Source organism: Notolepis coatsorum (assembly GCF_963971535.1).
Source record: "Notolepis coatsorum genome assembly, chromosome: 12".
In the NCBI taxonomy this organism is placed as follows: Eukaryota; Metazoa; Chordata; class Actinopteri; order Aulopiformes; family Paralepididae; genus Notolepis; species Notolepis coatsorum.
The window spans coordinates 37289222-37307582 of NC_140176.1; the positions used below are offsets into that span (position 1 = coordinate 37289222).

The following is an 18361-nucleotide window of genomic DNA, read 5'->3' on the forward strand; positions in this document are numbered from 1 at the left end:
TGTGACCTCTATTTTTACTTCTATTTTACATGCTATACTATTTTATTTCATACTTATCTTGTCTAACACAGTCTCTGGAGCGAAACAGTAAGAAGCATTTTGTATAAAAGTATTCTGTACTTCTGTATGACAACTATTAAAGAAACTTGAAACTTGAACTTGAACATGGGCAAAACAGAGTCCATTCTCTTCGGTTCAAATAACAAACTCAGCAAGACCGACGGCTTCTCGGTTACAGTGGGTGACAATATTGTCACAAGGAAAGATGAAATTACCTACCTGGGTTCCATCCTAGAGGCTAATCTTTCCTGTGACAAAATGGCATCCAGTGTAATAAAAAAAGTCAACCAACGAACTCGATTCTTGTACCGGATCTCCTCTCTGGTAAACAAGAATACCCTGAAGACTCTAGCAGGAGCACTCATTCAAGGGTACTACGACTATGCTTGCACCTCATGGTACCAAAGCACCTCAAAGGCACTAAAAAACAAATTACAAACATCTCAAAACAAGCTGGTCAGACTACTGCTTGACCTGACTCCTAGAACCCACCTCACCCCTGCCCACTTTGACAACCTAGGATGGCTTAGAGTAGACGACAGAGTACAGCAACTTGCAATGGGCCTGGTCTACAAGATACACTAAGCGACCAAGGTACCCATGTACATGTCAAAATACTTCCCAAAGGTCAGTGAATACCACGATCACAACACCAGAGGGAGCTCCACAAATCATGTTAAACCCAGATTCGGCTCAAACAAGGGACTAAACACGTTTCGCAATTATGCCACATCAATGTGGAACGCCCTACCCAAAGCTGTAAAGGAATGTGAATCACTACCCACTTTCAAAAACACTCTCAAAAAACACCTACGGGAGACTGCAATTCGAAACTGGCCCCTACAAATGTCCTAACCTAGTTGTACAGTAAATTACCAAGTATGGCTTTGTCAGTGTTCCAATGTACAGTGTACAATGTGTGTGTGTCCCCTACCCAACCCCCCCACCCCCACCTCCAATGTACAGCCCCCACCCACCCACCCAACCCCACCCCACCCACCCAACCTCCTCCAATGTACAGTTTCTACGTCAAATGTATATACACTCTTTTTCTGGACACTTTTGTATCACAAACAGTACTGTATTTGCAAATCTGATATGTCATAAATGTATAGATGTAGCAGTACTGTCTATCTGTATGTCATGTATCTCATATATGTTATGATGAATTGAAAATGGGGGACCCTGATGTAAACAAGACGAAAGTCTTTCTCTGGTCTGCATCCCCTTAACAATTGTATGTATTGAGCTGTACTGTACTGTACCCATTCTGCAATCTGTTAATAAACTTTTCAATCAATCAATCACACAAGCCCCCCCAGAATTCACCCATAGTCAAAATCCCCCCGGCGGGAGGGAACAACTGCCCGGCCTCGGCGCATGCGGAAAACCAGGGGCGGGGAGGGAGGGGCGGCGCACCCCTCGAGCCACCGTCTCCGACTCCCATCACGTCGGGGTCACCAGTGTAGTGCCGAGAGATGGGAGTCGGAGACGGTGGCTCGAGGCAGAGCGAATAGTATTTATTGAGTACACCTACACGATACAGTACGTTACTGGAAACCCAGAATGACAGGAACTGCCACCGCTTAAATAAGAATGTTCGATGTTCTATAGAATGTCCTACTATGACATCATCACAAACGTTCCAGAATGTTCGGGCGGTACTAATGTTCTAGAATGTTCTGCTATGACATCATCACTCATGACATCATTAGATTAGATTCTATTGGATTAGATTAGATTAGATTGAATTAGATTGAATTAGCACAAGTACACTGCGAAAAGGAGTTTGGCATCCAACCAGAGTGCAAATGTAACAGTAAAGTGCAATAGTAATATACAATGTACAGGTGGTTAAACTGGGTATAAAATATATAAATTAGTACTACTGAGTGTAGTGCTAATCAGATGTATGTACAGAGTTGTAGTATTAATATGTACAGTGATACAGGTTTAAAAACACTGTGGTAGTGGTCTTTTCTATTGTAGTTTTAACGAAGCTGGTGTTTTTTTATAGTGGTGAGTGTCTATGTATTGTGACTGTATGTTTGTCTTTTAACCACTGCACAAATGAAGTTCCGAAAGGAAAATTAAGTAATTTGAAGTTGAAGTAAGAGTCACAGTCCTGTTTATTCTTAGTGGGTTTACTCTCGTTTCAAACTGAGTAGGCATGGATCTGGGCCATGAGCAACTGCTTTTTATTTGCATGTATGTCTAACTTATGTGTACATTGGGTGGAAGGGGGAGGGGCCCTCTGGAACCCAGCCATGTACCCTTTGGCTGGTATAATGTTACAACGCTATGGAAAAGGGGGGGTGTTTTTGAAGCACACTCTGTACTATCACAGAGTAAGTTTAGCCTTTCGAGTGCTCAGATATTCCAGAGGCAAGATATTTTAGACTTGATCAAATGTGGAGAAAAAGAGAAGGTATTTTTTTTACAGAACGGAAATCAAAACAATCCTTTTCATTTTGATAATTCAGAATGCCCATTTCTGATAAGCTAAGACAAGTGGCGCAATCACAGAATGGCGAAATAGTTGAATCACGGGAAGGGGGTCATGAGGGGTGACATACAGACCCTCATTTTCACTGTTTTTTCACCCTCATATTTCTATATTCAGGTAAAATGTTATTGCCTATATTTATGTCTTTCTACTATTACCCTGCCCATACATATATACCCCCCCCCCCCCCCCGTTGTTATGACACCCCAAATTTCCCCAAGGGAATCAATAAAGGAATATGGTAAGCATTTCCCATAATCTTGGCGTGTTCCTTTAAGTGACATTGGAAGATGATGAGCTTCAGGAACATTGGCAAGTAAGAACCCCCCAAAATTACTTGAGATAGCTTAGCTCTTTACTTATATATAGCAGCTAGCTAGAGTTATTAAGGGGGGGAAATGTGGTTAGCTTGCCATAGCATAGCTATCTATATCACCCGGCCATCACCCAACAAAACAGCTTGCGAGAAAAATGTATTGTTTTTATATAACCCCACCATGTAACGCGTCTTTGGATATGCAGAAAAGCGCTATATACGCCTGATGTATTATTATTATTATTATTTAAAATTGCGTTGTTTTCGGTCGTCTTGAGTGCTGATGCAGACCACACTCAAATGTATATATTTTCTTTTATGATCTCTGTCTCTTAAACAGTACTGTAAATGTCCTGTATGTCATAAATGTCTGCATGTAACAGTACTGTATAATCTGTATCATCATAAGTATGTCATAAATGTCATGATGAATTGAAAATGGGGGACCCTGATGTAAACAAGACGAAAATCTTTCTCTGGTCTGCATCCCCCTAACAATTGTGTGTATTGAGCCGTACTGTATTGTACCCATTCTGCAATCAGTTAATAAAGTTTTCAATCAATCAATCAACACAATCTCAGACTATCCACTTGATTTATTATGTGTGCCGAGTGGGCGGAGTTTTCTCCCTGTGAGAGAACTTGTCCCCAACCTCGACCAATCAGGCGAAGCCGGTGAGAAAGACACAACAAAGCAAACACGAGTGTTGTGAGCGGTGGGCGTGGCCATCTGTCAGACCCTCGGGGGAGTTGGAGAGTCGAAAGTATTCAAGCCGCCGGTGTTCTGCGCTGCAGGGGAGACTGGAGAGTGGAGAGAGAGAGAAACCGTGATATTCTGGAGCACTATTTCTTGGACGTTAGGAGGACTTGACTGGTGAGAACCGATAAGAAAAACGTGTATTTTTTACGTCACCTTTATTATGTTTATTATTATGATCATGTGTGGCGGAGCTGTGTCAAAATGAACCAGGGCTGTCATTACTAGTTGACACACTCACTTCCTTCCTTCCTTCCTTCCTTCCTAACGTGTATCACACCATTTCATGTGCAGGACAGACAGGGCACCATGTCTCAGAACGGTGTGAACGGGTCCCCGCGCCGGGAGAGGGTGCTGACGGTAGACAACATGAACCCCAACGTGAAGCGTGTTGAGTACGCGGTCCGGGGTCCGATCGTGCAGCGCGCCGTGCAGATCGAGAAGGAACTCAGAGAGGTAACACGTTGGTGGGCTTTCACAACACCGCCCAGTCGGTAACTTTAGTTAGTGTTGTGTGTATTGGCACGCACGCCGAATGGCATCGCATTCACATCTTCCTAGTCGTTTTGCAGGTGTGCGTGTGTTGGTGTCACTTCATGTCCTGCATTGTGGTGTACTTTTCTGCACCAATTTCTGCCTTTTCTGCATCAATTTATGGTGGAAATGTCTTTAATTATGTAAAGGAAAAAGACGACATTCAGGACCCCGCTGACACAAATATAATATAATATAATGCAGTAAGGCTCTCTCTGTATTGCTTTAAAATATGTATTCTCGTCGAGTCGTCCTGTATATACTTACAGGTAAGAAGGACATTTTTACCTCCATTTGGGATGGGGCTTCTCTTTCATATTAGCTATATATTTTTGAGGGTGACAAAATGTACCTAAACATTTACCTATTCTCAATTTTGTGTTGCACAATTGTGTGTTTTATGTTTTTTTTATTGTGGATCTATTGTCATGTTACTTGTTGATCTGTGAAGACCATTGAGGCAATTCGTTGTGATTTCGGGCTATACACATACATGTTGATTTTATTTGAGGGGGACATGTAGAATAGAATAGAATAGAATAAAATAGATGTACTTTATTGATCCGAGGGAAATTCAGCACTACAGATACAGATCGCTCACAGTAAACATTTTGGTAGTCAAACATTTTAAATAGTAGTAGTAGTAGTTTATTTTTTCAGTCATCATCTATCTCACACAATATACAATATACACCATCATTTATCATGATTTGATTTTTTACAGTGACTGAAAAGGTACAGACTGAAGCATAGTGCTTAACAGTGTTATTCACCCTTGTAGTTTTCAAAAATAGCTTTACAAACCCTTTTCTTAAAAACCAAAATCGAATTACTCATTCTTAACTGTATATCAGCATTGTTCCACAAGTTAACCCCAATAATAGAAATACACCTCCTTTTAATCCCTTTCTTAGCTTTTTGAACAGTAAATTTACAAATATCTCTCAAATCATATTTTCTTTCATGTATTGAAAAAAACCTTTGCACCCCATCTGGGAGTACCTTTGCTTTAGCTCTGTACATTATTTGCATAGTTTTATAGTAAACCAAATCATAAAATTTCATAATATGAGACTTTATAAACAATGGATTTGTGTGTTCATAGTAACCAGCCTTGAAAAGGTTCCGAATGGCCCGCTTTTGCAGTACGACTATTGGATTTACTGTATTTTTAAATGTCGACCCCCATACTTCCAAATCACGAATAAGAATAAAATACAGTCAGGGATATACATTCTGAGATATGTATATTTGTCTCATACATATGTCCCCTGCAACCCCCCAGTAAATCCACGCCTATGGTGGAAAGAAAGCACAATAGTCAAACTTCCTATTTCAATAAGACGCTTGCCTTGACAGCATGAAATAAATACTTCCCAAAGGTCAGTGTATTTCACGACCACAACACCAGAGGGAGTTCCACAAATCATGTTCAACCCAGATTCGGCTCAAACAAGGGACGAAACAGTTTCACAATTATGCCACATCAATGTGGAACGCCCTACCCACAGCCGTAAAATAATGTGAATCCCTATGTTCCTTCAAAACCGCTCTCAAAGAGCACCTACGGGTGGCTGCAATTCGAAACTGGCCCCGGTAAATGTCCAAACCCCCCCCCCCCCCCACCCACCCACCCAACCCCCTCCGATGTACAGTTTCTTCCCCCTAGAATGTATATATTTTCTTTATGATCTCTTTCTCTTAAACAGTACTGTATATTTGTATATCTTGTATGTCATAAATGTCTGGATGAAACAGTACTGTATTTGTATGTCATGTATGTCATAAATGTCTTGATGAATTGAAAACGGGGGACCCTGGTGTAAACAAAAAATTCTCTGGTCTGCATCCCCTTAACAATTGTTAGTATTGAGCCGTACTGTATTGTACCCATTCTGCAATCTGTTAATAACATTTTCAATCAATCAATCGATGACTGAGAGAATGCTGACAGCAGCAGGAGGTATTCTATGTTTTAATGAAGGAGCTTCAGAACTCCCTGGTCGGGGGGACAGCCAGTGTTGACAGTCAGTGAGAGCCCGGCTGAAACCTGCTGCTGCTGATGGTTACATTCTATCGCGGTGACACGGAGCGCTCCTAATAAGAGCTGAGCGACGAGGACGCACAGACAAGTCATTGTGAAAGCTGTGATGCAATCCTTGGCTTTGGCTGAAGCCTGGTCGGACTAACGATGACCCTGAGACATGAAAGACTGCACAGCCCCCCCTCAGGAAAACACACACACACACACACACGCACGCACATACATACATACATACATACATACATACATACATACATACATACATACATACATACATACATACATACATACATACACACACACACACACACACACACACACACACACACACACACACACACACACAGGCATAGGTTTAGGGGGGGTTGCAGGAGGACATCTCCCCCTCAATATTGAGAAAAGGTAAATTTGTCCCCTCAAAAAATACAGCTCGTATGAAAGACAACCCAAAACACGTCAGATGTGTTTTGAATGTGCAGAAACAGTACAGGAGAATACATTGCAAGCGATACAGAATGCCTGAGAGCCTTACTGCATTATATTCCATTGTATATTTGTGTCAGTAGGTAGCTGAATGTTGTCTTTTCCTAAGTAAATACATTTCCACCATAAATTGATGCAGAAAAGGCACAAATTGGTGCAGAAAAGTTCACCAGAATGTAGGAAATTAAGTGTTTGACGCTCAAAATGTCCTGGGGGAGGACCAGTGGTGCGTTCCTGAAATCAACTGGGATTGCACGCACCTAATGTCGCTATTTGCATATCAATAGCGCCGGTCGTATTTAACACACCTGACGACCGGCGCTATTGATATGCAAATAGCGAGTACTTATCTGGGCTTGCACGTAGTGCACCCCCGGGCCATGAATAACGCATGCCTGGGGAGGACCCCCAGACCCCCTGCTTAAAGGGGACATGCATTGCTATTCATTGCACTATTTGGGCAACTTTACACAATTCCTGTGTATTGAACACATTTGTAAAAAAAATCATTTTTTTAATATATTTTTGCACAAATCTTTCCAATATTCAAAATATGTCTTTCCACAGCATAATATGCAACATCCAAGATTCGTCTTTTTCTTTTTTGTAACAACATACAAAACATGTAAGAGACTCATACAAACACATTAATAACTGACATGGAAATTAAAAAAGCACTTACAAAAAAAAAACATTACTATACATTGTGCATATATATCCCTGATGCACATACGTTATATGTAGACCGATCTACCTGCAAGCAGGTATGTGCTGCATCTTCTATCGGGATGCCATCTTTCTCCATATTGCATGTGAGAGGATGCGTCTCAGATATATGTAGGTGTGCGTGAGAGCATGTATGAATGTGTGTCTCAGATATGTGTATGTGGGTACGTGTATCACGTAAGTATGTGTGTATGTCTCATACGTGTGTGTGTGTGCATCTCTCAGGTATGTGACTGTAATCCTACCTCTTGTGTGTGTCTCGTATCCATGTGTGTCTCTGCCCCCTGTGTGAGTGTGTATATTGTTTTATATTTCTAATGGAGTACTCAAAAGCATCATTTTCCAGCCTCAGGATTTCAGGCTGTTATTGGATGGGCTCCGCCCATAAGCGCTTTCAGTGAAAGTCACCCACACAGCGTGGTACATACGAGAGAGAGCGAGAGAGAGAGAGAGAGAGAGAGAGAGAGAGGAGAGATGCGTCCCCGACACACACGCAGTCAAGTTTGTGTGCGTGTCCCTGACGAGGGAGAGAGATGGCGCACACACATTACACACACTTCTGCACAGTCCCTCCCGCCGTCCCTCTCTCTCTCTTTCTCTCTCTCTCTCTCTCTTTCTCTCTCTCTCTCTCTCTCTCTCTCTCTCTCTCTCTCTCTCTCTCTCTCTCCCTCTCTCCTCGCTCGTTCTCTGCCTGTCAAAACCCGTTTGAGGAAGTGTCGGGTATACAATATGCCTACGTCCCCGACACACACGCAGGCAAGTTTGTGTGTGTGTGTGTGTGTGTCCCCGACGAGGGAGAGAGATGGTGCACACACATTTACACACTTCTGCACGGTCCCACGACTCCTGCCGGTCCCTCTCTCTCTCTCTCCCTCTCTATCTCTCTCTCTCCCTCTCGCTCGTTCTCTGCCTGTCAAAACCTGTTTGAGGAAGTGTCGGGTTACACTGCACTACAACCATAGAGGGGGCGTTACTGCAGATCAGTACCCTATTCACGTCAGGAATACCGTCAAATCAGAACGGCTTAGTTGAGTGAGGGAAGATCTTGTGAACTCGATACTAGACTGATGAGTCAATATGGTAATTAGAGACACAGACCCATTGATACTAACCCCTATTGCTATAAAACAATGGTAAATACTGAACAAAGCCATTTATAATGCATGTCCCCTTTAAAGTGTCCCCCCATGTTGAAACCAAACCTACGCCCTTACACACACATGCACACACACACACACACACACACACACACACACACACACACACACACACACACACACACACATATACACACATATACACACACACATGTACACACACACATATACACACACATGTACACACACATATACACACATACACACACATATATACACACACACATATACACACACATGTACACACACATATACACACACACACATACACACACATGTACACACACGCACATATACAGACACACATATACACACAGACACACACACATACACACACACATGTATACACACACATATACACACGCACACACACATATACAGACACACATATACACACAGACACACACACACACACACATGTACACACACACACACACACACACATATATACACACATATACACACTCACATATACAGACACACATATACACACAGACACACACACACACACGTAATGTAATTGGCGTCTTCACCAGCGAGGTCGGTTCCATCAACTGGAAGGAGTGGCTTTAGAGTCTAGTGTGTTCTGTGTTCATGTCACTCACTCCTGGAGCCTGGGGTGGCAGCAGGAACCGGACTAGAGTGGATGGCCTGTGTGTGTGTGTGTGTGGGGGGGGGGGGGTTATGTAAGTGTTTACATTCTCCTCTTTTCTTTTCTTTGGTCTCCCTGGGTTTGCTCTTACCACGCATTCCCTCTAGGTCAGAGGTCATTGGACTCTAACCAGAGAACACAGGGGAGGCCCTGCAGAGTTGGGGCCCCTCCTCCTGTAAAATTGAAAAAATTATGTTTTTAAAGGCGTACTTTTTCACCCAAAAAGGATCATCTATATATATATATATTTATATATACAGTATATGTAACGGATGGTACCACGAAGCGCAGTCACGATGGACTTCAGATGTTGTGAAGTGGCTGGGGCGAGTAGCGGTGCTATGGGTTAAACTCTCATCCTCAGGAGACACACAGACACGTTACAAAGCAGTGAGTTCACTTCTTGGTATAGCTGTCTGTGCTGTTGCCCGCGGTGTGGGAGACCACGGGTTCGGAACTCCCTCGGGTATCGAAGTTTAAGGTGACGATGTCACAACCGTTACATATATATAATTTCTTTCTTCTCATGTCTCCACGGTGAACATAGAATCCATAAAACTGTAGAAATACCGTACTTGATGAAATGAAGTTAATGGAGATTTGGTTTAACAACAGCAAAACATCAGTTTATAAACTATAAAGTTCTTTATCACTGGTCGTCACCTATCTGACAGTATCTGTCCATACAATGACAAGAACCATCTTCTGTAGGTATTTTCTTAATGGTATTTTATTTTATTTTGCCTGCATTGACCAAAATGAGTTGTCATCCAAACGTGTGTGTGCAGTGCACTTGACTCACAAACCAATTATTTTTTTTATTCCTACACCGTTCACCTGATTTGGATGTAAATACGATCGAATTAAAGCTGACAATCTGCACTTAAAGCAGACATTGATGGTTTCATTTGAAATCTATTGTGGTGGTGTACAGAGCCAGGATTGTGAAAATTGTGTCAATGTCCAAATATTTATGGACCTGACTGTATGTTGAAGATGAAGATGAAGTTCAAATTATAAATATATAAAACGAGAGCCCAGGAGTTATCTATTTTTTCATTTAAATAAAAAAAGAATGGGCTTTCTGTATTTTCACCAATCCCAATTTAGTCGTTATGCCAATTCCCTTACTGGTCGTTGCCGCATTGCCCCACTGTCGGCCTGGGGAGGGTGTAGAACTACCACATGCCTCCTCCGATACATGTGGAGTCGCCAGCCGCTTCTTTTCACCTGACAGCGAGGAGTTCCACTGGGGGAATGTAAAGCGTGCGGAGGTTTACGCTATTTCCCCCAGATCCCCTCCCTGCTGAACAGGCCAACCAGTAGGAGTCGCAGTTTACAACGACCAGGACACATACCCCACCGGCTTCCCACTCGCTAACACTGCCAATTCTGTTAGTAGGGACGACTGACCAAGCCGTGGGGTACCGCTGATAGCTGGATTTGATCCCAGAGTCTCTGGGATCAAATCCAGTGCTTAGCGAGTGCTTAGTCCACTGCGCTACCCAGCCGCACTAGCCCAGGAGCTATCTGAGCCCAGGAGCTATTTGAGCCCAGGAGTTATCTGAGCCCACGAGCTATCTGAGCCCAGGAGCTATCTGAGCCCAGGAGCTATCTGAGCCCAGGAGCTATCTGAGCCCAGGAGCTATCTGAGCCCAGGAGCTATCTGAGCCCAGGAGCTATCTGAGCCCAGGAGCTATCTGAGCCCAGGAGTTATCTGAGCCCAGGAGCTATCTGAACTGGGTTGGCCGTTTGTCGGGGATTCCGACCGTGCTCAGATCCTCTTTGAAAGAGCGGGATCTGTCGCGACAAATAATTTAGTTCTATTCAGATGTGGATTTCTTTTATAGTTTAATTAGGCAAAAGTATTAATAATAAACAGAGCAGTTGACGCAGAAAGAACAAAAGACAACAGAATATATTCTCGAGCCAGTGAGTCCCTAAGACGAAATGCCACACAGACTGGTGGGTCCAGTTAGCTGTCCAGCAGTTCTCCTCAAGAAGCCCCCGTCTGTCCAGTGAGTCTGTCATATATATCAAAACCTAGGAGTCCCTGGCCCTCCCTCCCTCGACAGAGAGAGAGAGAACTCTCAAGGTCGGCCTACAAATGGAATGCCGGTTACCATGGAACCTCAACAGTAGATATGGCATATTGTAGACACAGTTCCATAGTCCTTTTACAATAGATAGATTTATAGATATTTTACAGGTTCTGCAGTTGCCTGGTCAGCTGAAAGACTGCTTCCTGTCAGCTGACACACAGACACAGACACACACACACACACACACACGCACACACACGTCACACACACACGTCACACACGCACACTGAGGGCTCAGCAGATTGTGTGTCAAGTCTAGTGTTTCTTGGGCAAATTCAGGTGTCATAGCAGCATGACGGGGGGGGGTACAGGCAGAACAGACAATAATAGTAATAGTAATAGAGTAGAACATGGTAATAATAGTGGAATGGCAGAATTAAATCAGTAATAATAATGATAATAGTATATATTAGGGCTGCAACGATTAGTGAAAAATCGTCGACGAGATATTGTTGCGTCGATTAGTCATTAAAAAAAAATTATTATAATTTTTTTTTTTTGCACTACCTATCTTTGTGAAAGTGGCTTCTCAGCTCTGGTCCAGCCAGCTGAAGACTTCTTAGCTTAACATAACAGACCGACAGTAAGTTTGGGGGAACTAATGGGATAACTGGGGATGTTGTTTGGTCCTGACAAGAGTCTCAAAGCAACTCTGAGGTCATGCTCAATGTCCAATCTGTTCCTCTGCTCTGTCTTCAGCTGGACCAGAGCTGAGAAGCCACTTTCACAAAGATAGGTAGTGAAAAAAAAAAAGAAAAAAAAAATTATATATATATATATATATATATATATATATATATATATATATATATATTTTTTTTTTAATATAATTGTTTTTCGATTAGTCGACTAATCGAATTAAATAATCGACAGATTAGTCGACTACCAAAATAGTCATTAGTTGCAGCCCTAGTATATATCATAGTAGCACACTGCCCCCCCTCCCCCGTCAAGACAAGTCAAGTGTTCCGTGTTCCTTTATTAATCCCCTTGGGGAAATGCAGGTGTCATAGTGATGATGGTATACATGGTCCAAACCATAGTACTGCACCAGGGTCCGTGCAATTATTAAGTGTGTGTGTGTGTGTGCGTGTGCGTGTGTGTGTGTGTGTGTACACATGCCAGCTTGTTTGTGTGTGCGAGTGTCACATGCGCATGTGTGTACCTGTTTGTGAGGCTGAATCAGTTCCAACCCCCTGGAAGCTCAATGTGCTGCTTTCTCTGTGTCAATAGCTGGGCAAAGGTTAACGCATGAGACCTTTCATGTGGATTAAAGATTAGGTTTAACATGTTCGAATAGGCTGTATTTTTCTCAATGTTTTGTTTGAATTGCTTGGAGGACAATGAGGAGGACAACATTAGATGTATTGGTCTCAAGTTGAAGTACATTTTGTCACAGTGGGTTGTAGCAAGGTGCTTACAAGTCCAATACTTACTGTATGTATTGCCTTGTGAAGTCAAGCCTTTAGGCTGTGATCACATTAGACGCCTTTTTCTTGCGCTGAAACGCGAGGCGTGGTGGTGTACAGATAATCTAAAGTGCACAGGGCGCAACGAGCGCTACCACTGATTACTGTTGCTACCTCAGCTAACGTTACATAAGTTACATTACTACTGATTACTGTTGCTACCTCAGCTAACGTTACATAAGTTACATTACTACTGATTACTGTTGCTACCTCAGCTAACGTTACATAAGTTACATTACTACTGATTACTGTTGCTACCTCAGCTAACGTTACATAAGTTACATTACTACTGATTACTGTTGCTACCTCAGCTAATGTTACATAAGTTACATACATTACCACTGATTACTGTTGCTACCTCAGCTAACGTTACATAAATTACATACATTACCACTGATTACTGTTGCTACCTCAGCTAACGTTACATAAATTACATACATACCACTGATTACTGTTGCTACCTCAGCTAACGTTACATAAGTTACATTACCACTGATTACTGTTGCTACCTCAGCTAACGTTACATAAGTTACATACATTACCACTGATTACTGTTGCTACCTCAGCTAACGTTACATAAGTTACATACATTACCACTGATTACTGTTGCTACCTCAGCTAACGTTACATAAGTTACATTACTACTGATTACTGTTGCTACCTCAGTTAACGTTACATAAGTTACATACATTACCACTGATTACTGTTGCTACCTCAGCTAACGTTACATAAGTTACATTACTACTGATTACTGTTGCTACCTCAGCTAACATTACATAAGTTACATACATTACCACTGATTACTGTTGCTACCTCAGCTAACGTTACATAAGTTACATACATTACTACTGATTACTGTTGCTACCTCAGCTAACGTTACATAAGTTACATACATTACTACTGATTACTGTTGCTACCTCAGCTAACGTTACATAAGTTACATACATCACTGATTACTGTTGCTACCTCAGCTAATGTTACATAAGTTACATACATTACCACTGATTACTGTTGCTACCTCAGCTAACGTTACATAAGTTACATACATTACGGTTAATCGTCTGTAGTGTGGTAGTGAAAGAGTTAATATGCCTCTTTGTTTGATGTTTTCACCCCACAAGCCTTTGTCGAGACTTGCAATGATTAGTCAGGATGAGTTTCGACTTAACCCTCAGAATCCACGGCGGTTGGTTATAGAGCTGATATAAAGCTTGTTAATAGAGCTAGATCAATACCTTCCATGTGTGGTGTCATTGAACACGGCTTCAGTGTGATGGTGAAGCAAGGTGAATCCAGGAGGTGTGTCTGGGTTTACAAGGTGGAAGGGGATGTCCTGCTGAGGTTTCTGGTCCAGGTTCAGTCGACAGTGTGCCTGGAGCAGGGAAGGGGACCGGCTGTCTCCGTCTCTCTCTCTGTCTCTTTCTCTCTCTCTGTCTCTTTCTCTCTCTCCGTCTCTCTCTTTCTCTTTCTGTCTCTGTCTCTCTCTGTCTCTGTCTCTCTCTGTCTCTTTCTGTCTCTGTCTCTCTCTGTCTCTCTATGTCTCTGTCTGTCTCTCTCTCTGTGTCTGTCTCTCTCTGTCTCTGTCTCACTATGTCTCTGTCTGTCTCTCTGTCTCTCTCTCCGTCTCTCTCTTTCACTATCTCTGTCTCTCTCTGGCTCTCTCTTTCACTCTCTCTGTCTCTCTCTGTCTCTCTCTGTCTCTCTTTCGCTCTCTCTGTCTCTCTCTTTCATTCTCTCTCTCTGTCTCGGTCTCTCTCTTTCACTCTCTCTCTCTGTCTCTCTCTTTCACTCTCTCTCTCTGTCTCTCTATCTCTGTCACTCTTTCTCTCTGTCTCTCTCTGTCTCTCTCTCTCTCCCTCTCCCTCTCCCTCTCTCTTTCACAGCAAACAGGAGCCTCTTTGTTGGGTCAGAACACAGGCATGAGAGGAGGACTAGAAAGGTGGAGGAGGACTCAGAACGTCACAGTATAACAGAAGGAAAACGGTTTCTAGCTCGAATGCCACGACTCATTTGCATGTGTAGTTGTTTGTATAACGTCAGCCTTATCCCTTGGCATAATGTAAAAACACACATACCCAAAGAAATGCTAACATTGACTCAAGCCAAACTCTACACCGTCTTTTACGCACTTGGGGGAGGTTGGTCTGATATTTCTGCTGACGGGACACACGAAGGGAACATGCAAATAAGATTATCTTTCCCCCCCATTGCCCCAGGCAAATTTTAATTTGTCCTTTATTTATACATGTAAAACACACAAGACCAAGACACAAAGAGTTCAAAACTTCTCCTGTAGTTCATTCCATTTGTACAGGGCACAATATAGTTAGCCTCATAGCATAATTGCATATTTCAGCAAACACGTAATAACTTTGTATTTAAATTCTGTAATAGTAAGTTCGACCAGATGTGTTAACTTAACACGTTTGCTAAATAAAAAGACACAACAACACAACAAGGATTGCATAACAAATAGAAGTCCTAGTCGTGGTGGGCCACTGTTGGTAGGACCGGCTTCATTGTCTGCAAGTCATTGAATTTCCTGAGAGTAATTGGTATTTGGGCAGGAAAGAGTGGGACCCAGTGGAACAGCTCATTGGGGACACCGATTGGCTGAGGCAGGTCCTCCCTATCAGACTCGAACTCTAACTTTTACCCAATTATACCATCTGCCAAGTGATGACTTAGGCAGATAGTGATTTTGGCATTCTGATAGGCTGATGCCATAGGCAATAATGCACGGTGTGGGAGGTTCGAAGGGTCAAAGTGGGTATCAAACAGGAGGGAAGACTGTCGGGTTTTAAACTGTGGATACCAAACAGAAGGTAAAGACGACTTTGAACTGTTAAACAGTAATCCAGAACTATTTTATTGCACTGTAAAAAACTGTGATTTTATAATATGTCTGCACTTTATGTGCTCATTTCATCATTCATGTCTTTTCTATTCTACTAAAACTGAATCAAACCATAAACAAGTGATTTTATATGTCTGCTCATTTTACCCTTGCGATTATTTGACTTATTTTTACTTTTATCTCCACGCCCCACTATCCACTGGGTGCATATTATGACCTTTATCAGGTTTTGTAACAGATTACAGAAATTCAAGAAGCCTATTGGAATTTGAGGTTCTGATATGATTTGATTAATATATCTGCATTATTTTATCCCACTTTATGCTTTGCTCTTGCTGCTTGTTTTACACAGATAGTATGTCTTATTTCTTACTGATAAAGCACTTTGAACTGTAATCCCATGTATGGAAGGTGCTATACAAATAAAGTTATTATTATATAATCCATTGCATTAGGCTATATAATCCTTTGCATTAGGTTATATACTGTATTCCATTGCCTCAGGCTATATAATCCATTGCATTAGGCTATATAATCCATTGCATTAGGTTATATACTATAATCCATTGCATTAGGTTATATAATACATTGCCATTAGGCTATATAATCCATTGCATTAGGCTATATAATCCAATCACAACTTCACAAGGCAGGAAAATGGGCACTGCTTCCTCCACTAAATCCCAATAGTCGTCGAATTTGTCAACTAATGACTAGTTTATTCAATCGATGGATCTGCCCGTCTGAATACCCCTGGACTGGCTCAATCGATGGATCTGCCCGCCTGAATACCCCTGGACTGGCTCAATCGGTGGATCTGCCCATCTGAATACTCCTGGACTGGCTCAATCGATGGATCTGCCCGTCTGAATACCCCTGGACTGGCTCAATTGATGGATCTGCCCGTCTGAATACCCCTGGACTGGCTCTAGTTCGATGGATCTGCCCGTCTGAATACCCCTGGACTGGCTCAATCAATGGATCTGCCCGTCTGAATACCCCTGGACTGGCTCTAGTTCGATGGATCTGCCCATCTGAATACCCCTGGACTGGCTCAATCGATGGATCTGCCCATCTGAATACCCCTTGACTGGCTCAATCGATGGATCTGCCCGTCTGAATACCCCTTGACTGGCTCAATCGATGGATCTGCCCGTCTGAATACCCCTGGACTGGCTCAATCGATGGATCTGCCCGTATGAATACCCCTGGACTGGCTCAATCGATGGATCTGCCCGTCTGAATACCCCTTGACTGGCTCTAGTTCGATGGATCTGCCCGTCTGAATACCCCTGGACTGGCTCAATCGATGGGTCTGCCCGTCTGAATACCCCTGGACTGGCTCAATCGATGGGTCTGCCCGTCTGAATACCCCTGGACTGGCTCTAGTTCGATGGATCTGCCCGTCTGAATACCCCTGGACTGGCTCAATCGATGGGTCTGCCCGTCTGAATACCCCTGGACTGGCTCTAGTTCGATGGATCTGCCCGTCTGAATACCCCTTGACCGGCTCAATTGATGGATCTGCCTGTCTGAATACCCCTGGACTGGCTCAATCGATGGATCTGCCCGTCTGAATACCCCTCTGGACTGGCTCTAGTTCGATGGATCTGCCCGTCTGAATACCCCTGGACTCGCTCTAGTTCGATGGATCTGCCCGTCTGAATACCTCTGGACTGGCTCTAGTTCGATGGGTCTGCCCGTCTGAATACCTCTGGACTGGCTCTAGTTCGATGGGTCTGCCCGTCTGAATACCCCTGGACTGGCTCTAGTTCGATGGATCTGCCCGTCTGAATACCCCTGGACTGGCTCTAGTTCGATGGGTCTGCCCGTCTGAATACCTCTGGACTGGCTCTAGTTCGTAACACGTTGAATAGGCCTGGTGGCAAAACGTTATTCAGTTACACTAGAAGTCACCTTCTCCAAGGCTCTCCTCATTTAACCTAACAGTGGGGATCCGATACGGTGAGTCAGCCACTTGATAGCAACAGTAGCATATCTCCTCCCTGCTCTCCAGGGCCAGTGACATAACAGTGGAGAGAGAACAACAAATGTCACATTGCCATCTAATCTGACAGAAATGGGAGTGGTGTTTGGAGGCTCTAGACCCACAGGCACCACACCACCACACCTTGTAGGAGCCAATCCACCATATTCACATTCACAATGGCCATTTGACTCCCAGCCTGAGCGTGACACAAGAGAAAAATGGGCGCAGTGTGAATATGGTCAATGAGAAGAGGTTGAAGAGGTTGTGACTCTGTGGAGGTGAGTGATTGATTGGAAATTGTATTAACAGATTGCAGAATGGGTACAATACAGTACAGCTCAATACACACAATTGTTAAGGGGATGCAGACCAGAGAAAGACTTTCGTCTTGTTTACATCAGGGTCCCCCATTTTCAATTCATCATAACATGACATACAGGTAGACACAGTACTGTTACATCTAGACATTTATGACATACCAGATCTACAAATATACAGTACTGTTTATGAGTACAAAAAGAGTCTAAAAAGAGGGTATATACATTTGAGGGGGAAGAAACTGTACATTGGAGGAGGTTGGGTAGGTGGGGGGGGGGGGGGGGGGGGGGGGGTTGGGTAGGTGGTGTGGGAAACTGTACATTGTGGGTGGGGGGGGGGGGGGGGGGAACTGTACATTGGAGGGGGTTGGGTTTGGACATTTACAGGGGC

At 43.2% G+C, this 18361-nt stretch overlaps 1 protein-coding gene across 2 annotated transcripts in view; it reads left to right on the plus strand.

Annotated features, from left to right (window-relative positions):
* Positions 1–3641: 3641 nt before the first annotated feature.
* LOC311238466 (alanine aminotransferase 2-like) overlaps positions 3642–18361 on the plus strand; it is a 43774-nt gene continuing 29054 nt past the window's right edge. Inside the window, exons 1-2 of one of the 2 annotated variants that reach the window (XM_084326547.1) lie at positions 3642–3756; positions 3934–4095. In XM_084326547.1, the coding sequence (XP_084182673.1) occupies positions 3949–4095 (147 nt within the window). In that variant the 5' untranslated portion in view covers positions 3642–3756; positions 3934–3948. Of the gene's footprint in view, positions 3757–3933; positions 4096–17866; positions 17932–18361 lie in introns of those variants that run through there. The other variant, XM_084326548.1, reaches the window with a different exon arrangement.